At 49.0% G+C, this 21,744-nt stretch overlaps 1 protein-coding gene across 4 annotated transcripts in view; it reads right to left on the reverse strand.

The window, feature by feature from the left end:
- The window catches only part of SH3KBP1 (SH3 domain containing kinase binding protein 1), a 328,527-nt gene that overhangs the window by 36,806 nt on the left and 269,977 nt on the right, over positions 1–21,744 (reverse strand). For all 4 annotated transcript variants that reach the window (XM_042974825.1, XM_042974822.1, XM_042974824.1 and 1 more), the window contains 3 exons: positions 17,738–17,789; positions 14,880–14,960; positions 11,940–12,099 (listed from right to left, as the gene is read on the reverse strand). In XM_042974825.1, coding sequence (XP_042830759.1) covers positions 11,940–12,099; positions 14,880–14,960; positions 17,738–17,789 — 293 coding nt within the window. The remainder of the gene's footprint in view (positions 1–11,939; positions 12,100–14,879; positions 14,961–17,737; positions 17,790–21,744) is intronic.

Consider the following 21,744-nt stretch of genomic DNA (forward strand, 5'->3'; position numbering starts at 1 on the left):
TATCTTCTATACAGGGCCAGAAGCAAGCCTATTTTGAAAACACAGTAGGTGTCATTTAAAAAAGGTTCTGCTCTTTCCAAGTAGGGAAGCTGCAGCTGGTGTTTTGACAGTGTTCAGACTGTGGGTGTGGAAGCGTTTTACAATGTCTATTTGTAAATGCTTTTCACTGTATTTATAGACTCTTACAACAATGCTAATGAATTTCAGTTCTGAAAAATACCAGGATTTCTGAAATTCTCCAAAGCACATGTTTGGAGTGGCTGATGCCCAATGAGGCCGCAGCCCTTGATGGTCTCTGTTCTCCAGTCCGCCCAACACATGGGTACCATTTTGGCAAAAAGGATGCAACGAAATGCAACAAAAAAAGAAACATCCAATCCTTTTGGAATTTACTAGCTCCTGAGAGGATTTATGTATGGTGAGCTTCTATGCCCACAGCTGCTGAATAAAAGGAGAAAATAAAAGAAAGCAAGCATATCACCCTATGTCCAAAGATACCAGAGCAAGGCTGCCCTTACTCATTTCTGATTTTTAAATCCAAATGATGCTACTGTCTTGTATTTTTCTGAGCAATTTTGGTTAGGGACACTTGAAACACGAGACCTGGATAGGTAACTGGCAGGGAAGTCTCCTTGCTTTCCTGGACAGGGAGCCTAAATTGCAGACAATGGGTTGACTAGCTCAAGGACACCCGCAGGCCTAAGTGGAACCCACGATCCCACAGAGGCAGCAGCAGCAGCTACTGCATACTGACGGCCTGTCACAAGCCAGGCACTAGGGTCAGCTCCTTCCATCCGTATTCAATTGTCACAACCACTCCTGGAAAGATCTGCTCGGTATGGTGGACAGGGAGCCCCCTCTGGCGAAGGGCTGGATGCCCCTGCCGCTGGGGGCGCCGTTGGCCCCTCCGGGGACCACCTCAGTTGCTGAGCGCCTCCTTGGCCAAGGCACATCCTTTTCAGGGCGGCCCACGCTCCACAGTATAAACACCTTGCGCAGTTCAGCCCAACACAGACAACTCTGAGGAGCCACCTCAGCCCCTCCCCGTGGAGTCGGCCGAGGCTTTCGCGAGCCAGTATCACAACTCAACTTCTCCCTCTGCCCAGCGCTGCTTCTTTCCCCCTTCCATGGGCACTGACCCCAAAAACATAGCTCGCATACTAAGCGCTGCCTCAGGGCCTACTTCCTGGAGAACCCCACCTGTGATGCCCTTTATTTTCATCATATAGATCAGGAAACTGAGGCTCAGTGACATTAAGTCACTAGCTAACAAGAGGTCATAAAAGTAGTAGGATACCAGGGTCTGGATTTGAACCCAGTAACTTTGACTCCAGAGCCCAAGCTCTCGACCACTTCTCAAAGCTGCTTCACGCCACCTCCTGGTCACGGGGACAGTGAGTCACTGAGGACGCCGGGCAGCCTGCGTCATCACTGCTCATTGCCAGAGCCGAGTAAATCGCCTTTGCTCCCAAGTTAAAAAAGTACTACTAATAAACAACAATCACATACCAACCAGCCCAGGTGCCTGCTCTTCCCACTCAGACCCAAGACAAGAGAAGGGGCGCGTACAGTAGGAAAAGTGGAAGATGCGCCACGTGCATCCCTTGAGAACAGGAGCTCGGCCAGTGGCATGGCCCAATTCAGCCCACGGTGGGACAGTTAAGCCAAGACATGTGGCCTGGAAAAGGTGTTGAAGTGCAGAGGAAGCCGAGGCGAGCAAACCAGTAAATACATAAATGAACAGCAGCAATCAAACGCCACCCAAAAGGACCACAACCCTTTTGGAGGTGAGGGGGGACGAAGGGGAAAAGAGTGACTCCATAGATTCCTACTGAACAAAAGATCCCAAGTCCAGGTGAGGACTCTTTTTTGGGAGACCTCCTGCCCACTCTCAGAAGCCTCTATTCCCATAATGTAAATGTTTGGGCTTTACCTAAAATTTGTTACGGGGTGGGGGGAAGAAAAAAAGCTGAGAAGGAAAGGAAAGGAAAGGAAAAGAAATAGAAATGGTTTCCCGTGCTCATGCTCAGGAAACCAAGGCGCAACCCTGCAAATCCTCTATTTTTTTCCAGCTTTCATCCCACTCCGGAGGTGTCAACACATATGGACGACGGCAGATGTCAACGTGAAGATCCCAGAGACATGACGTGAGTTACCCTCTCTTCTTTCTTGTTCCCACTCTGCTATGTTTTATTGCCCCATCTAATGTAAAACTACCCCGTCTGATTGTATACCTGTCTTGTCCTGGTCCCAGTGTGCAGCAAGAAAGCGAGGCCGAAGGAAGTGAATGCTCCCTGCCTGCTTTCCTGCCTGCCTGCTCGTAACATTGCACACTCAGGCTCTGACCACTGAAATTGGTCAAGGGTCTTTGCTCCAAGGATGGGAGTTAATATGCCCAAGGCCATGCGGCCAATTAGTGGCAGAAGTGAAACCAGATGGAAGCTTCCTGATGCCCAGTCCACCCTATCTTTGCCCACCACACCTGGGATGACAATAATCAAAATGAGTACCCACATTCACATGCTTTATGCTTCTAGAGAATTTTTCCTCTCTCAAATAAGCAACTATAAGAAGACTCCACCCATCTGTGAAGGCAGCAGGTGGGAAGCCAGTCCTTCAGAAGAGCTCTGCCCTGGGATGTCACCGCCCAGGGAGGTAGAATCCTTCCGTCAGTAAAGGACAAAATTGTAACAGCGGTGAGTCCAGGTTCCTTTGCTTGCCAGCAGGAGGGCAGAAGTCTCCTTCCTTTTCCTGAGAAATAAGGGTCCAAAGGTGCTGCTGGTATCTGTGGAGTCCCTACATACCCACCTGGTGGCCAAAAATGTCCCAGGGATCGCAGGTACTTTTGACCGAGAACTTCCCACTTAACTGTGGCCAAACGAGGCCAGGGGAGAAAGAAGCTGGAACCAGAGCAGTTTTCCTGGCAGCTGTCCCTTGTACCGCGTCCTTGTTTGGACGAGCACAAACAAGCTTGGCTATTTATAGCTGGTGAAGACACGGTGGAAGGTGATGGGACACTGCCCACTCAATCCCCCTCCAAATTTCTGTTCTTTGTGCAGACTCTGCGAGCGTGTGTGGGAAGAAGCCTCTCTCCAAAGCCCATCCAGGGCACAAACCCACAACCCCCTAAGACAAAAGGAGGTTGACATCACACCCCTCATCTGCAAACCCACAGTTGGGCATCTCAGAGGGGCAAGGGGCTTTAAAGATGCCAAGAAGAGGGGGCAGTCATCATCACGCAACTCTGAGAAAAGTTTGTGAGGTGCCATTTGAGAAAAGAATGTTCAAAGAAAGAGTCCGTGGAAAAAGCGTTGTATGACCCAACAAGCACCGTGCACGTGTGAGGTGTTTAGTCCCCCACTGGTCCCTTGCCTGGTTCGGACGATCCCTGGCAGGATAATCGGTGTGCCTCAGTCTGGGCTGGGGCTAAACCCTGTCACTACTGTTGGTTCTCGCTGCAGGAAATAAAATGCATTCTAGGGGCGGCTGGAAGAAGAGAGAAGGGTATTTATACAAATGAAATGAGGTCAGCAAACAACGCAGACATCCCTGCAAGGTGACAAGGTATTTTCCCCTGTGCCCTGTGGGGTCGCTATGCTCCAGAAATGAACTTCCCTCCCTCAGTCACAGCCTTCCGTGAGCCCTGACTTCCTCTGAATCTCTAGCTGCTTCTGAGGGAGGTGCTTCAAGCTTCCACCCCCTCAAGGTCTCCTGACGTGCTGTCTCAGAGTGTCCATGTTTCCCCACTCCCTCAGGGCTACAGCGCATGGCATGCTTCTCGCCATGTGGAAACCCCTCTCCCACCGAGGTCACCACTGAGCAACCGCATGGCAGGAAAAGAAGCATGCGTGGATTTGCCAAGTGCCTCTCAGGTGCCAGGCAGAGGGTCAGGGGCTTGAGGTACAGCAGCTGGTTTCAATCAGCACACCCGAGCAAGGTAGGCCTCAATCTACCATTCCGCAGAGGCAGAAGCAGAGACTCGGGGAGGTGCACACCTTGCCCAAGGTCACCGGCTGAGGAAGGAGAGGGCTGGGGTTTTGGCCCTGGTGTACCTGGCTCCAAAGCAATAGGTGGGCAGGAACCATCATGTCTGGCCTGGTTACCACAGTTTACTACCCAGAACAGGGCCGGGCCCAAACATAAGCGCGCGTGCATGTGCGTGCACACACACACACACACACACACACACACACACACTCCTCTCTCATCACTGTACCCATCTGTAAGCCCCCATTTTCCATCTTTTTTCCAAGTTTCTCACAAGACAAGCCCACACAAGCTTGGCCACCTGCCCATTCTCTCCAATTCATGCCAAGCCTGTCTCTAGCCACCAACCATTGCACAGAACTCCTGGACTGGGATCACCAAGGGCCAATACTAGTGACCAAAGCCTGTGGATGCCCTTCAGCCTCCCTGGTGCACACTGTGGTGGGGTTCTCGGAGCATGTTCAGCTAACCAGTGGCGGCAGGAGCAGTACTGGGAGCTTGCTCGAAATGCAAGTTCTCAGGCCTTCCCACAGATCCAGTGAGTTAGAAACTCTGGGGAGCGGCAATGTATGTGGTAATCAGTTTCCCACCAATCTGTAGTTGTTCCACATTCCTTTCTTCTGGCTTCCTTGACATCACACCCCATCCACCCTTTCTGAGGGCGCCTAGTCCTTCCTCTACCCTATAAATAACAATTTCCCCCACTGCTGGCTCCACTCTCTCCTCTTCTCTACTCTAATCTCCCGGAGGGCTCATAGCCATTCCATGCTTGGAATTACCATCCATGAGCCAGTGACACCCACCTCTGTAACGTCTAGCCAAGATCTCTCTCCCGAATTCTCCAAAGACATGGCTGGTTCCTGATTTGGGGAAGAGAAGGGAAATGCTCCAACACTACATGATGCACCACTGGGACTCTTTGAAAAGACCTCTCAAACACTCGAGCAATCCAAAGTCCAAATGAGGGCCTAAACACCCAAGTGCACAATTTACGCACCTGCTCGGGAAGCATTTGCACGCACCAGTGATCTTTCTCTTCCTCTTGTTTGATTAATTGACTGATTGGTTTATACCTTGTAAGAGCAAAGAGGTCTTTTTAAATGCTTCCTTGTGGTAGGCATGGGGGCCAGACCCCTCACAGAGTGATCAGGACCTGGAAGCTGATTTCCTGTTCATCTGTAACCCCAGGGGCTTGAGCAGCCGGGCTGCCCGTGTAAATCTAAAGAAAAAGGAACTTCCATGTGGGTAAATTGGTCTCAAGAGAGACATCTGCCCTTCCCTAAGCACTGAGTTGATGTTTGGCATATAAATGTTTACTTAATCTTTGCCTCAAGCTCAAATGTCTCAGAGCTCGACAGCGTCTTATCTCCCAGTGTTCCCGTGAAATCCTGGCCCCATCTTCATTACAAGTAGAAACCTTGCAACTCCACTGCCGTCCCCACTGGAACCGGTGTTTCATCTTCATAGTAGGGCCTCCAGCCTTTCACAGGAAAAGTACCTCATGGGTTTACATTTAAAGCAACAGCCATCTCTGGGCGGCACAGGTCTGGGAAGTCACCGGGTCTCCTGCCCACAGCCTGGTGTCCAAGACCGAGATGTCCACCTTCTCACTGAGATCCCTCCTCCGACACGGGCTTCCACATCTGAAGTCAGGTGTGCCCTCCGGGATGCGTGAGCCACGGTACCAACTCCCCCACATCTGAGGTCTCCTCTCTGAATGGCTTGGTACCAGCCTGACCGTGGAATCTTTCTTATCACTGAATGTCTTCAACTGCCAGAACACACTAACATCCATGGGGGAGGGCACTGGCTTCTAGAACATCAGCCTCCCCTCACTTTGGCTCTTGCCATCTTCCTGAGCCTATGACAGCCACATGGGCAATCCATCCCCAATGCCAGCCCCTCCTTCCCCCGGTCCCTTCAGTTCTTATGACCTTCATTCATCTTCAGTCACCCAGATTCACGGCCCCTCTCTCTGTGGATAGGTTCATCTTCAGACCTACTCCACCTGTGAAGTGATGAGCACACGCCTCCCCTCTCTGACCAGCATCTGCCGTTCTCCTAGCCATCGGTTCTTCTCACTCTATGCTTGCTCACCTCACCTCCTCCTTATGCCTTTCAGCTTCACTTCCTTCCTCTCCACCCCGGGCCCCCTGTCTACCACTCACGGCCCCTGGAACACCGGCCTCGCTGTCCCCGCCCTGCCAGTCACCTGCCCCGTCTACGTGGAGAGCACACGCTGCTCTGTGCTGGATGTGCTGTAGCAGACAACGGGCAGGATTCCCCTGCAACTCAGAACAAAGGTCCTGCTCCAGCTTCCCCGCTCTTTGGGAAGAAAATGAAAAAATACCACAAATTAGGGTATCTATGTTTGCAAGGATTAACAAACCTGTTCTAGCCTGCTTCTACCTCTTTCCCTGTTGGGTTTATTTACTTTTGAAGGCACACACCTGCCCTGCCCCTCAGGTTTCTGGCGTGCTGCCTCTGCTGCACAGAATAATCACTTGAGCTCAGAGCAACCTGCTTTTCTCCAGCATTTCCTTGGATTTGTCCTGTATTTTCTTTTGGACCCTTCTCCCAAGTTCCAGCACCTCCTTTCACAGAGGTTTCTGAACCCACATTTGGTACATCGGTAATACATGTTACGGGACATACAGTGTGACAGGTTCGTGTGTATGTGTACACACACATACAAAAAGGTTTGGGTATATTCTGTCAACTGAAATCTTTTTATGATAAAATATCAAAACAAGTGAGTAGGCTCTATACTCTTGAGCCTCCGTCTTCTCAAGTGTGAAAATGTGGCGGACAGAATGTTCGTTGCCCACCGCCCCCCACATTAGATACATGGTGGGCTGGGTAAGACCAGCAGACTCTGTCTTCGCACACTGTGAAATAATAACGAAGGCACCCCCAAGGCACAGACTTTCAAACAAAGGAGGCACTTAGGGCCTAGTAGAATCTCTTATCATTCAATTTTTAAATCAACTCTGGTACTAAATTTTATTTTTTGGAAAAAAGTCTTTTTTTTCCCCCCCTGTTAAAATTCCATCTTCACTTACTTCCCGGAAATTGGAAGAATATTCTTACCAATGGGTAAGTACCTTAATGGCATGCTTCCACTTGCTCAGACTGGACACAAAACTGTGCCCAGGTGTCACTCTAGTTCTCCTAGATGTGATTCCCGGAAACTGATCTATAGGTGAGCCCCAGCATCACTGAGATCCAGAATAGCGCCTTGCACGCAGGGGCCCCTCAATACATTGCTGTTACGCGAATGTATCTAAAAATGACTCCCCTCTTCCTAAACTTATGTATTCCTTTATCCTGAAAGATACTACTTCCTGTTTAAATGGAAAGAAACCAATCTCTTCTGGAAGCCACATTTGGCAGCAAGCTTTCTGGCTGGTGAGAGCAAGTGTGAGCCCAGACACTCCAGCGAGAGGGGCAATGCCTAGCTCCCTATAAGGATGGCAAATGATGACTGTGTGTCCGTGTGTTCACCTTTCTGTCCATCCATGTAGTCAGGGAAATCCTAGAGAGGATTTGGGTTTACACAGCAGACAGTGCCTTTTCTCCAGAGGATCACTGACACAAAACAGTTTGAACGGTGTTGACATTCCTACCTCAACTAATCGGGCAGAACAAAACAAGTTCATAAACCAACATACGGGTTGGTTGTCCAATGTACCTGCTTAGCAAAAAATATGAAGTGCACGAGGTACTGAGAGACAATAAGCCTTTCTTTGATCTTCTTAAATTGCTTAAAGCTGAAATCCATGGCACACTGGGTGACTCAGAACATGAGACACACACACCACAGAGCTTGTACAGGGCCTGGGAAGGATGACGGGAGAGGCAAAAGTGAACAAAATGTAAGCACTGGCACGTCCCTCCCTTTGTGGGAACCGTGGCATTCAACAAGTGTGTTAAATGAGCCACTACCATATGCTCAACCCTGTAAAGCATGTGGAGATGACAAAACACACTCTTGATCTGCTTTAAATCTGGTAAAGGAGTCCGCGGGTGTGAGCATCCCAAGTGCACAGCATGGGGCCCCACACTAGGCGAAACATGGGGTGTCAGGCATTTGGGAGACAGAGCAATCACGAGAAATAAGGGAAGGCTTCCAGAAGCTGGGTGTGCTAACTGGGCTCTGAATTCGGGGAGCGTTAACAGGTGCATGAGAGGTAGCCAGGAAAGGGTAGGGAACTGTCAAAAACGTGGGAGAATCTAGACGAGGGATTCTCACAGGGTGAATGAATGTGGGCCAGAAGCTTGCAGATTACGACCTGGGAGCTTGTTGAACATGTAAATTCCCAGGCCCACCCCAGACCTACCAAGTCAGCGACCATGGGGGTGGGGCCCAGCGATCTGTTGGAACAAGGTCTCCAGGTAACTCTGACCCATGCTCAAATTTGAGAATCGCCAAGTTAGGGCAGGCACTGTCCTCACTTCAACTGGCTGAGCAAGAGGCCAAAGCAGGTACTGGCTCCCCAAACGTTCCCAGCCTTGCCTCGATCTGCCATTTCCTAGGACTGTCAGGCAGGAAGCCAGGGGCTCTCCTCCCTTGTCCTCTTTCTGCAGACCCAGTGCCCTGGGGGCTGGGCCACCACAGGGTGAGTGGGAGGTCACAGATGTGAACAGTTACATTTCCCACTGGCTTCTGTACGGAGCCCTCCTCACGCATCTTCCCTGGCGATCCGTACTTCTAATGGACAAGCAGAAGACGCGCGAGCTGGAGGCAGAGAAGAGCGAGGGAGAGGCAAGAAGCGAGGGGGGGCTTCTGTGAGCCCAGAAGGTCAGCAGTTATAATTTGCTTCTCCCTTGCATTCAGGTCCATGGGGGAACTAACGGAACCAGGTCTAATTGATGGCTCACAAAGCCTGCACCTATCCCACAACGAGACGGGTGACGGCAACCTTCCAAGGCAAAGAAGCCATTGGAATTGTCCTTCTCTTCAGATCAGATCATGAGAGAGAACAGCAAGAATATTATGGAAATTGTTACTGACCTCAGGGAAATGTGTGTAGTCCCTGGCAGACTAAGAGTTTGGCAGAACGTGCCCTCTTTTCCCCTTTCACCCGCCACAAAGCGATGTACAACCTTTGCTCTCCATTCCCTGTTTGCATAGCCTGTATTCTCTTCAGAAGCACTTAGGTTTACACAACATTTTTCTTCTGGAGTGCTGGCTTCTGGGCCAACCATGCTACTGAAGAGGCCCAAGCTAAGGTCACTGAGGCTGTCAAGTGGCCCCGTCGTGCACATGTGCAAACAGCCTTCTATCAGTCAGGAGAAGAGGGCACAACAGGTAAGGCCTGACCAACTCAATGGTGGCCCTGGTCTCATCGGTTTCCCCACAGGCCACCCTATAGTGGCAGTTGTTTGGACCTTGGGAGATGCCTGCCGAACAACACAGGGGAAGCAGCTGCCACTCCGAGAGGCTCGCCCGCACTGAGATGACCGGCTGTGTGTTCACACCGCACCGCAGGTGCGCTTACGTGCATCCACCATGGCCGGCAGGGATTCTGACATTTCTCAACCACTCACATGGCTACCCGCCTCTGTACTGGGGCAATATATTGTTGTTCTTATTAAGAGTAAATGAGTCATGCTACCACATGGATGAACCTTGGGGCCATCAGGCTAAGTGAAATAAGCCAGTCACAGAAAGACAAATGCTCTAGGATTCCACTTACATGAGGCATCTAGAGGAGTCAAATCCACAGAGATAGAAAATACAGTTGACTCTTGAACAACACTGGTTTAAACTGGGTGGAGCCACTGACACGTGGATTTTTTTCAATGAATGCAGGCCAGTACTATGAATGTATTTTCTCTTCCTTATGATTTACTTAATGTTTTCTTTTCTCTAGCTTACTTTATTGTAAGAATAAAGTCTATAATACAAAACATATAAACTATGTGTTAATCGACTCTTTACATTATTGGTAAAGCTTCCAGTCAACAGTAGGCTACTAGTGGTTATGTTTTTGTAGAGTCAAAAATTATACTTTTCAACTACATGGGGGTTAGTGCCCCTACCCTGTGTGTTCAAAGGTCTACCGTACAATGGTGGTCGGCAGGGGCTGGGGGAGGAGGAAGGGGAGTTAGCATTTAATGGGTCCAGAGTTTCAGTTTGGTAAGATGAAAAGAGGTCTACGAATGGATGACAGTGGTTGCACAACAATGTGATGTCCTTAATGTCACAAATGGTTATGATGATAAATTTTATGTTATGTGTATTTACCATAATTAAAAAATTTTTTACTAAGAAGTAAATGAGCGGGGTGCCTGGGTGGCTCAGTCGGTTAAGCACCCGACTTCGGCTCAGGTCATGACTTCGCAGTTCGTGAGTTCGAGCCCCGCGTCAGGCTCTGTGCTGACAGCTCAGGGCCTGGGGCCTGCTTCTAATTCTGTGTGTGTCTCTCTCTCTGCCTCTCCGCCTCTCTCTCTCAAAAATAAATAAACATTAAAAATTTAAAGAAGGTAAATTAGCTGTTCTTGTGTCACTGCATTTATACACCCAGTTCGACATGCAATAATAAGAATGACAACAAGGGCCACTTGGCTGGCTCAATCAGTGGAGCGTGTGACTCTTGATCTTCGGGTTGTCAGTTTGAGTCCCATGTTGGGTAAAGAGATGACTTAATAAAACCTTAAAAAAATAAGCATGACAATGAAACTAACACTGAGATACAAGGATGGGGCCACACACTTGGAAATTATCTTGGTCCATCCTTTTGGGTGCATCCCATTATCCTCCTCAATTTACAGATGGAAAAGTGAGGTGAGCGGGGCAGTGACATGCTGAGGCTCACATGCCTATGAGGTGAGGTGAGATGCAAACCTGGAGGCCTGCATGACTCCAAGGCAAGGGCGCTGAGGCCCCATGTGGCTCTCACCATGCAAACTTAACTCAAAAGAACAAAACCTGTGTGCTGACAGGTAAGACCTCCAGGCCGCGAGCTTGCTCGGGTATAGGACACCAACACATAAAATACACATGTAATAGTGGAAAGTTCCGGCAACTAACTTGTGCAGAGAACACGATGCTTCTTTGCTCTGTGGTGAGCATCTCAGGTCTGGAAGAACAAAGTCCAACTGTGACTCCTCATCACTGACATGTGCGTCCCGCCAGCCAGTGAACAAATTTGAGTTGTGCCAGGCATATCTCAGAACTCAGGCCTGAACGACACGTGTGCCTTGCCTTTGATGGTCTCATAGTTTGGAGACACGTACACTAAGACAATATTTGCCAGGCCGGGTCCTTGGTTCCACAAAAGGGCTGTGCAGTCAAAGGCAGAGGGAGCCTGGGGATGTGGAAAGAGGCACCAGAGAGCAGGGAGAGGGTCAGGGGACGGAGCCCCCAGTGAGATATGCACACCTGAGGCCAGCGGGACATCCAGTCTGAAGGGCAGCTGGCTTGCTCTAAAGAAGCACAGGGAAGGGGCACCTGGGTGGCTCAGTCAGTTAAGCGTCCGACTCTTGATTTCAACTCAGGTCATGATCTCATGATTTGTGGGTTCGAGCCCCATGCTTGGGATTCTCTCTCTCTCTCTTTCTCTCTCTCTCTGCTTCTCCCCTGCTCGTTCTCTCTCTCTCTCAAAATGAATAACAAAACTAAAAAAAAAAAAAATCTCTCTAAAGAAAGAAAAGAAGAAGAACAGGGAAAAATCCCTGCATTTGAGCAGGGCCTGCCTGCCAGATACCTGATTCCCCACCTGCGAACCCTAAAACCCACGCTGTGTGTCCCGGCCTCACACCCACTGCTGCCCAAGCACAGGAGCAAGGACAGAAGTAGCCGGAGTTTGCAGATGGCTTTGCTACAGGGTGGGCAGCTTTATCCCCCCCTCCCTCAGCTGGCCACACTCAAGGCCCCTCTCCTGGGTCCCGCCGCCAACCCTCACCTGCCCCCTCACCCGCCCCCAGCGGCAAGAGCGGAGCAGTACCTGCTGTGGGTCAGGGGACCCACTGGTCGTTCAGGCCTCCTGGGGGGCAGCGCACCCGGTCTGCTGAGAGAATTGGTCTTGGGTGGCCGGGGCTTTTTTGGCGGGATGGCAGGAACGGAAGGCTTCTGTAAATCCAGTTTTGGCTCTCTCTCTGGTCTTTCTTTAAGTCATCGTTTAAAAAGCATAAAGAAGACAGAGAGACCTAGCGTAAGTGACAGTACATAGGGGCAGATTGTGCGTTTCCCTCTCTAAAAAAAAAAAAAAAAAAAAAAAAAAAAAAAACCACCGATGCTACTTGTGAAGGTAGAAGGTGAAAGAGCATCTTTTAAAATTTTTTAAATTTATTTACTTATTTTTAGAGCATCATTTATTCTCTGTCATGTGAGAAAAAGCCCCGTGCAGCTGCAGCCCACAGATCGCCTTTGCTCACGCTGGCCTCTGCCTGGAGGGCCCTTCTGGCCACTGCCCACCCGCGGTGAGGTCCTACTCATCCTTCCGCAGGCCCACTCATCAGGCCTGGGCTCCCTTCTCGGCAGCAGAACCCACCCTCAGAGGCAGACTTCCCTGCTCCCTCACCTGAGCCCAGCAAGGCAGACTGCTCAGCAAATGGTTGGTGAGTTTGGTAAAACTCAGGACCTGCTGGGTGTGGGGAGGGAAGAGGCCCGACGCCTCTCAGGTCAGTCTGTGTAAAGGACCATGAGCCAATAAAATGGGGGGCATTTCCAGGAACAAGGAACTAATTCCGGATCCTTTTTGTGCACGGTTCAAACTTGGAAGGTAAACTGGGGTTTTACGGAGGGTTTTTGGAGTCAGAGCTACTAAAATGAAGTTAAAGTCAGATGTGGCGGCCAAGTGAGTACAGCATGACGGACGAGCTTCGTGTCCCCAGTTAGCCTTGCCCTGTGTGTGGTGTAAGAAGCACGCATCCGGGTGCCTGGGCAGCTCAGTCATTAAGCATCTGACTTTGGCTCAGGTCACGATCTCACGGTTTGTGAGTCTGAGTCCCGCATCGGGTGAGCACGAGCCCCGCTTAGGGTAAAACACGAGCCCCGCTTCTGGTGAGCCCAGCTTCTCTCTTTCTCTCCCTCCCTCTCTCTCTGTTCCTTGTGGGATTCTCTCTCTCTTTCTCTGCCCCTAGCTCACTTGTGCCCCCCCCCAAAAAAAAAACACAACTAAAAATAAAAAGCACGCATCCATATTCTTCCTTATAAAGATGGAACTTCAGAGGGCCACCCACTGGAGGACAGGCAGGTTCCCTATGTTCGCTGCTAAGTGGCAAGCCTGAACACGTTTTCCATGCAAACACAAACTCATACTGTTCTGGTGCCCAGTCTGATTGGCAAAGCTTTAAAAAGCCCACCAGCTACTCCACACGTATCACTGTGCTCATCCCCACACGTTAGTAGGGGACTATGCTCTGTCCCCAAATGCTGTGAACTCATTTACTGCCCGTGGGGACCAGAGGAAGAAGGGCCTGGTTGAAATGCAAAGGAGGGGGGATTCCTCCTGCTGGGGGGGGGCAGGGGGGCCTCCAGCAGCCTGCAGAACAAATGGGAGGGGGGGTTTGTGCCCACCTAACAGGAAGTCCAAGCCTCAGGGTGGGGCTGGCTCTCTGGCTTCCCTGTTGCTTTTGACCAGGGTTTCTGCCTTCCTGACTCACCGTGGCACGGAACAAGGAACCATAGGAGTGGAAGGAACCAGAAGTGTGTGGCCACTCGGCCAGCCAACTAGGGCAGTTTTTCACATGTAAGCCAAGTCCTTAAGGTGGTCAGCGTGGAACAGAGCAGGAAGTGTCCTTGTCACAGAGCCAGAAACTCATCACGTGCCCATGGGGATGGACGGGGGGGGGGGGGGGGCAGTGTCTGGTTACGTCACAGCACACACTTTGACCAAAGGGCTATTCATGTGATACACACACAGGGCTGTTTTTTCACTGATCTGGGACACAGACCTGGCCTTCACAATGAGGTTTCACAACTCAAATTTCAAGTGTTCCCTGTGAAAGAAGGAGGTGTAACTTCTTAAGGGCTGTCACTGTTGGTAAAGCTTCTGGCAGACTGATATAAAATATTAAATTTCACAATAAAATTTTGTGAGGCCACCCAGGAACACCTCCAAATAATCACGTTCATTAATTCAGCATCGCTCTTGTGACTTACAAACAGCTGCTTTTTAAAATGGAATTTGCTCCACCTCCTGCTCATAACAGCACAGCACTTTTCCCATAAAATGTGTGATCAATCACATCGCGGACACCTAACAAAACGAGCCCCCCACAGTGTGCAGATTTCTTTGGGAGACACGCTGAGAACGGCAGGAGTCAAACACATGTGTAAAACCGTGTGAGGCGGGTGAAGCTACTTCCCTTCAAAGGACAGTCCTGACCGCCTTCAGGGGACTGTGGGCACTGCGCTGCTGCTCCCCGTTTTGCCGCGCCCCCCACCGCCAGCATTCTTGACCGAGGACACGTGTCTGTGACACAGTAGCAAGAGTCAAAGGTCCAGCAGTGACGGGGGGATGACAGCTTTCGTTTGTGTGGATGGGAGTTTCTCCTGGGGCACTAGGCCCGGAGACAGCGGGATGGAAACTGGCTGATACATCCAGGCGCTCAAGAAACTTCCAGTCAGCACCTTGACTTCAGGATGCTGCTGGTGTAGGGAGGGCGGTGACGGCAGAAAGACCGGGATGGAAACAGCCCAATGTGTCCAGTGACCGGGCTGGTTGTTTTTCATTTGACGAGGAATTCTGGCCCAAAGGAGCACCACATAACCCTCTCTCCTATTCCCTCAGAGATGGGGTATTTAAAAGCAACCAGAATAAAACCATAATCACCATATTCCCCCCCAAAAAACAAACTCTGTGGGTAATCTGGACTAGCCCAGGACCGACAGCTTTGGCTCTCGCTGTTCTATCGGTGCCAACGAAGACTTGATTTCCTACCTTTTTCTTCGGTTCTGTTTGGAAGTGTTTCTGGTCTTTCAGGAGGTATTTTTTTAATTTCATGTTTTCTCTCAGTGGTACCTAAGGGGGAAAGGATTGCAGTGATCAGAGCATGTTTTCTCTATCCATTTATTAGACACACCAGCATTTTAAATATTTATCAGGTAGAGCAAAGTCAATAGACTTTTTCCCCCTAAGAGGAGAGCTGGTGTTACCTGGCAAACACAAGCTGCTTAGAGACGGCAGAAGCCATTTCCGGCCTGTGTAATTAAGTTTGCCTGCCTACTGGGTGTTGTACGGAAACCAACTTGACAATAAATTATATTTAATAAAAAAAAAAGTTTGCTTGCGTATACATCCTTAATTTACAAGAACACCATGAATATTTTCTGATATTTAAATGTGACTTCCGTAGGCATCAAAACAGTCACAGGAAATCACGGGGTGTGGGTGGAAAATGTGTATAAACAAGTCATCCATCAAAATATGCAAATGATGGGTCAATGGCTTTTGCTCTACAAATAAAAAGAAGTTTCACAGGGACCTGGATTCCACGTGATAGCAGTTTTAAAACATGGCCTCGAATCGTCTGCCACTCCTCCCATTAAGAGGTGAGGCCTGTGTCCCCTTATCTGGGATGTGGGTAGGCTTGTGACTGCTCCAACCAGTGGCCGATACGATACCATGTAATTTCCAAGTCTGTGTTACAAAAGACCATGTAGCTCATTCGCCGGACTGCTGAACCTCCATGTGAGAAGTCAACAACCCCGAGGCCCGCTGAAGAAGCCATGTGTGGACACTCTGGCCTACAGCCCCCACTGAGCCCAGCCCTCCAGCTACTCCTGCCGAGGGGAGCCACACATGAGAGCGAACCAGCCATCTCCAAAGTGGGTCCTCCAGCCGCAGCTGGCCCAGCATTCCCAGCTGAGGTCCCAAACGTCAAGGAGCAGAGAGACGAGATGTCCCGGTCGTGTCCTGTTCAAATTCCTGACCCCAGAGTCCTCGGACATAAGAAGATCGTCGTCTTCTGCCAGCAGATTTGGGACGGTTCGCTATGCAGCAACAGAACTAGAGCACATTTTCAAGTGGAGGCATGTGCAGAGAAGATACGCGATTCTCCCTCAGTCCTTTCTATCTGTGCCTGAATCCCTCAAATATTACATATTACATTTCCCCAAGCGCACGCATGTGGCCATGCAGACTCCAGCTGTTCCCGCGCCTGGGGTCTTGAGCAGTGCCTGTGGCCTCAGGTGCATAAGAACACTTGGAAAATAGCTAAAGAGATCCAGCATAACCTTTGGTAAAACTGCTTTAAAAGGAAAAGAATTTGCCTATCATGCTACAATCTAGGCTTCTAATGAGAACGAAGAAGTTTATTATCATTCCTAGAGACACAGGAGGAACGGACAATCCCACTACCACGAAGAATCCAATCCTGGTTACATTCTAGGCTGCTTGAGCCTTGGGCCACTCAGCTCATCTCCTTGGTCTGTACTGCATCACCAAGGCCTCTAGGAGAAGGGTCTTTAGAGAAAAGCAAATCAACAGCCAGCTTTAATTTCAAAACAAAAAAAAATATTGATCCGGTGTGAACCACTAGGTGGCAAAATTAAACTGCTCAATGCAAACGAGGATGGGGGCGGAGCAGGAGATATAATTAACACCTCATTTCAGGGCTTAATCTCTGTAATTCTCAACTATGCTAAAGGAATGGGAAAGGAATTTGGGGTCAAGCTGATCCCCCCTCCCACCACCAACTGGGTAGACCAAAAGAACTTGAAAAAAAATCACTCCTTAATAAATCTGTGAATAAACCAACCTGGAAATTTATTCATACTTCAAATGCTATAGAAATATCACAGTTATTAATGTGCAGAACTAAAAATACCCCTACTCTTCCTCTGTTTTAGTTGTTAATTTTTTTAACTGCCACTTAACTAGTTATTCATGGAGGGATTTCTCCCCATAATTAGTTCTTAATAATTATAAAGAGGAGTTCTGTTGGGAAATATGAATGATCATTTTTATGTATGAGAACCCTGTGTGCAACGAGTTATCAAATGTCCAACAACATCACGTCTTCCTATATTATTCAACCTTAGTATCTGAATTACACAGAAAAAGTGAATTGGACTCTTTTCAAGACTAAAGAAGAATTATGAGGAAAAGCATTTATTGCTAGAATAACATTTTTCCTGAGGCTGGGTAAGTGAAGTAAGTACTGACTATGCTTAACCACATGGGACATGCATGGTGAGGCTACGACCCGTGGGAAGCAATCCTCCCTAAGCTGATCCTCGAGATCAGGAGGGCACAGGCAAAGCAGGACAATTAAGTTTTTATTTCGTCAAAAGCAGCTGATTAGGATGCCTGGGTGGCTCAGTGAGTTAAGTGTCCGACTCCTGATTTCGGCTCAGGTCATGATCTCAGGGTTCATGAGTTCGAGCCCCTCATTGGGCTCTGTGCTGACAGCACAGAGCCTACTTGGGATTCTCTGTCTCCCTCTCTCTCTCCCTCTACCTCTCTCTTTCAAAAACAAATTTAAAAAAAAACATTAAAAAAAGCAGTTGATTAGAAATACAAAGAAATAAAAAAAAATGGTTTACACCAAAATAAAGTCTTCCTGGTGATTCTCTTTGGGAGGCTGCATTTTTTCACTGTACCGGGGATGCATTTTTAAAGATGTTTCTTTTTTTAGGAAAAACGGCAGCATATTTCAAATCTGCCCATTGAGACCAACTGGCAACTTCCCAGTTTGGTAATCTGTAGCATTTGAAACTAAGAATCTTGAGCTCTACCAAGGGCGCTGTAAATACACACAGACAGACACACGTGTCGACAGAACGGAAGTACATTACCTGCCCCTTGCTTGATGACAGGAGCGGATGGAGGAGGTGGCTTCTTGGGTCTCTGAAAAATCAATCAAAATGATAACACATAAGATTGTCGGCAAGCCTGGCCTGTCACATAAGGACCTCAGACATTGTTTTCTAGATGCAGTTTGGACAGACCAGAGAAGCTCTCCAAAAAATTGAGCCATTTTCTCTCCAGGGATGTCAGGTTTTGGCACCTTTAAACCAACACTAAAATAAATTCGGTCTGCAAAACAAAACTCTGATGGACAAATGAAATACCATTTCCCCCTTTCTAAATTTGTAACAGCCTTCTGGAAAAGCACGGCTCAGCAAAAATGGCCTGAAACCAGCAAGCACAATGGTCCTCCTACGCTGAAACCGCATTTGCAATTAAGATTTAATCTGCTGAATAACCAAGTGATTCAGAGGAGTCACTGGGACAGCTCGAAATCAGATCCGCTCCGGATGTGGGACCTTCAGCAAATGCAGGCCGAGGGGCTGGGTACGGTTCTAAACCTTCAGTGCCTTCTGACCCCAAGGCTGGCAGGCCTTTTGAGAGGCCCCCCCCCCCCACAGAACAGATGTACCCTGGAAACTGGAAAGGAGCTTTTTTTTTTTGGCTGCGATTTGTTTTTCTCTCACAACCTGTCACTCTGTAGGTGACGAGGCAGCAATGCAATCAGTGGCATCCATCCCTGAACCCCTTCCAGGGCATCTCCTCGCTCACCCAGGATCGACTGTAGGAGAAAGATGGTCAGGCTGGACTTGGCAAATGATTCAGGGGCCAAGAATTCATCTAGGGCACAATTCTTGGACACCATTCTTAGAGAGGGGAGCCAGAGGCGAGAAGAGAACCATTTCAACATCGACTTCATTAAGAAAAGATGGAAACAGGGAAGATTTGAGAATATGATCCATGTTGCTGCTGATGCTTCTACAGACCCTCTCTGGGCATCACATATCAATGATTTTTTAAACAGTTCCAACAAACTCTCTCCTGCACTCTGAAAATATACCACTGTGATATCACTGCAGGGACCAGTAAAAGCCCCCATCAGTCCCGGGCCCCTACCTACAGGTGCCCATCAGTGCCTGCTATTGTACTAGGGCACCAGAAAAAAAAATGATGTCAAGTAAAACCTGGGGAATATGAGACCAATAAGGAACTTTTTCAGGAGGCATCATAGCATGTAGGCTCCGGATTCCGTGACATTTCACCTCTGCTCTTTAGTAGCTGGGTGACTCGGCCAAGTTACTTCTAGTACGTAGCGTAGCATGGTGGCTGAGGGGTGGGGCTTCAGAGCCCGACTGATTACAAATCCTGGCTCTTTCAATTCTTAGCCGTGGACACCGGGCAAGTGAACTCACCTAGCTAAACCTTCTCATCTGTAAAATGACAATAATACTACCTCCCTCCTGAGAGGAGGTGGTTTCATAAACAGAGGGCATCAGTAAGCACTGCCCTGTTGAATCTTTTTGACAACTCTGTAAGTAGTGGTATTATTATGCCCATTTTGCAGATGAAATAATTGAGGCTTAAAGAGATGAAGCCGCTTCCCAAAGTCACCAGGCTTTTAAACAAGTGGGGGGCTGGGGGAGTAGCCCCATGCTGTCTGACCCACAGGCGTGCTCTTAACCACTGTGAGGGACCCGCCTTGCCAGAGCACATCCACTAGACAAAGCACCACATGGCCAAATACCGGACACGGTGTGTAAGAAAAAGCAAAGGGAACTGTAGTATGTGAAAGTTGGAAACAAACAAGTACCAAACTGCAGCCATAGTATGAGCGCAAATCAACTATGTTACAAAATGGACAGAAAGAGAAAAAGACTGCAAAGGAATAAATTAATCGCATGGTATCTGACTAGTGTAGGATTACGGGAGTGTGGGTGCGTGCGTGTTTCCTTCTTAATATTTTTCGGTACTGTCTATATGAGTACAGACAAACTTCCTTATAAAAAAAGAGAAAGAAAGATGCTCTAAGGGCCACCTCCCCCCGCATACAGGCCAGGCCGTCTGCCGACAGAAGGCCCTTTCCCGTCTGTCTGCCCAGCTCTCCACCCCAATTTCTTCCTTTTTCTGCCTCCCTTCTCTGCGCTTGTATAAATTAGACTGGGGACAGATGTGTGTTTATCTAATGAAGTTATTGTTGAAACTCTGCCAACTAACCTTCCTCTACCTCAGGATCAGAGTAATTTCTTATTCACAGAACGGCCAACACCCTGTGGCCTAGTTCTTTCCAGCCAAGCCCCAAAGATGCCTACCCAGTGGATGTCTTGCTCACTTCCTGCTCGTTTGAAAATTTTTATAACCAAGTTCACATGAGCCTCCTCTTGCCGAGGCTGTTCCCCCAGCGACCTTGCCTCAGACCACAGGGCCCCAAATAAAAAAAAACAATCACAAGTGATCATGTTTTCCAAGATTACTGTGCAAAAAAAAAAAAAAAAAATCGCTTAGTGTTGTGTCAGATTTGGCATGGAGCAGACACATGAAGCGTGACAGGGCAGAGCAGAGGGGCACGGAGAGAGAGGACGGGATGTGTCAGGCTAATAGACAGCGTTGTGACAAGTGTGGTCATGGTAAGTGTGTGCTTGACGGTAGCAGAGGAAGGAGGCTGAGGTGTGAGGTTTTGTGAGGAGCCCCTGGCACTAGTGGAGGCAGGCGGGGGCAGTTTGGAAAGGACGTAACAGTCTGTGACTGTCTTGCATCCCCCAGGCTTGAGCAGCGCTGGCCGGGGGCCAGCTTTGCTTATTAGCGGCGTGGGTCTACAGGCTATCTGGTTTTTTTCCTTTTGACTTGACTTCACTCTCTGATTCCATCAAACTTAGCCTTCCTGCCTTCTGAGATGAGAAATGATGCCACGTTTTCAAATACGAGGTCTTTTAAGGTAATTCGAAACCAAAACCAGGGCCAGGGTTCCATGTAGCTCTGGGCTGCCCCCCCCCAAATGATTAAAAGAAGATTGCACGTGAGCCTACAGTGAATTTCCGCTTTAAATGCAACACAAGACACGGCAGTGAGAACCGAGAAGGCAGACTGGGGAAAAGCTGTAGCAAAATGTGACAGTGAAAACCTGAGCACAGGCACTCCTGATTCTCAGATAAAAAGACGTAAGCACATCACTCAGTTGGTTTTCCCCCAAATGTCGGATCATGACTGGATGAAGGACACAGGACGGAAGGGGCCTCCAGGTTAAGCAGAAGGCCGATGCTTTCTCCGTTGCGCTCACCAGCACCAATTAGCGCCGCACGTGTGTGCTCAGAGACACCCTTTCAACTCGGGCGAGTATTTTGAGTCATGAATTTTTAGAGGCACTTGTTCTATTTCTTCTCTTTATCCCTCCCTCCGTAGTGAAAATAGAACACTCCAGATCCAAATTCAGGTGGCTTCAGCCTGCTCAATTTGCAGATGGATGCTAAAAACAGAGGATGTTAGCGCTGTGAGTGATCCCAGGGTCCCCTCCAGAGCTGAAAAAACTGAGGCCTACAGGGGCCGTGTCAACAGCCAGGTGATGGCCAAAGAAGGTCCAGAACTCACACCTCTCAATGTCCAGACTGAGGCAATTCATCACTGAACCACCATTTTGTGATTTCTAGGAGAGCAGAATGCTTTCCACGGTCTTCACATATGCGGGGCGTCCAGGCCTGCGTGTGCCTGCGTGTGCGTCTGCCCGTGTAGTCTCTGGCTTGGACACCGAAGCAAACACCATCCTTCAAAGGATGCATTAACTAGATCTGATCGCTTACCATTATCGCCAGGAAGGAAATAGATCTGAATGTTCTGGAGTGAAGACAGCAGGAAGGCAAGTTTTACTTCCTGCTGATGGATTTCAGAGCTGACTCTGCCCTCTGTTTGGCAAGCCTGGCCAGTCCCAGGCGAAGAGCTCATCAGCTCAACTGGCCCCACCCCTCCGGCAGGAATTTTGATTTGCCACTTGGCCTCTTGCCTTCAGAGCTCTGGCCCCACACATGTGGTTTGTTGAAAATAACCAGAGAAGCGTACTCTTGAT

The sequence above is a fragment of the Panthera tigris genome, chromosome X (assembly GCF_018350195.1).
Source record: "Panthera tigris isolate Pti1 chromosome X, P.tigris_Pti1_mat1.1, whole genome shotgun sequence".
In the NCBI taxonomy this organism is placed as follows: Eukaryota; Metazoa; Chordata; class Mammalia; order Carnivora; family Felidae; genus Panthera; species Panthera tigris.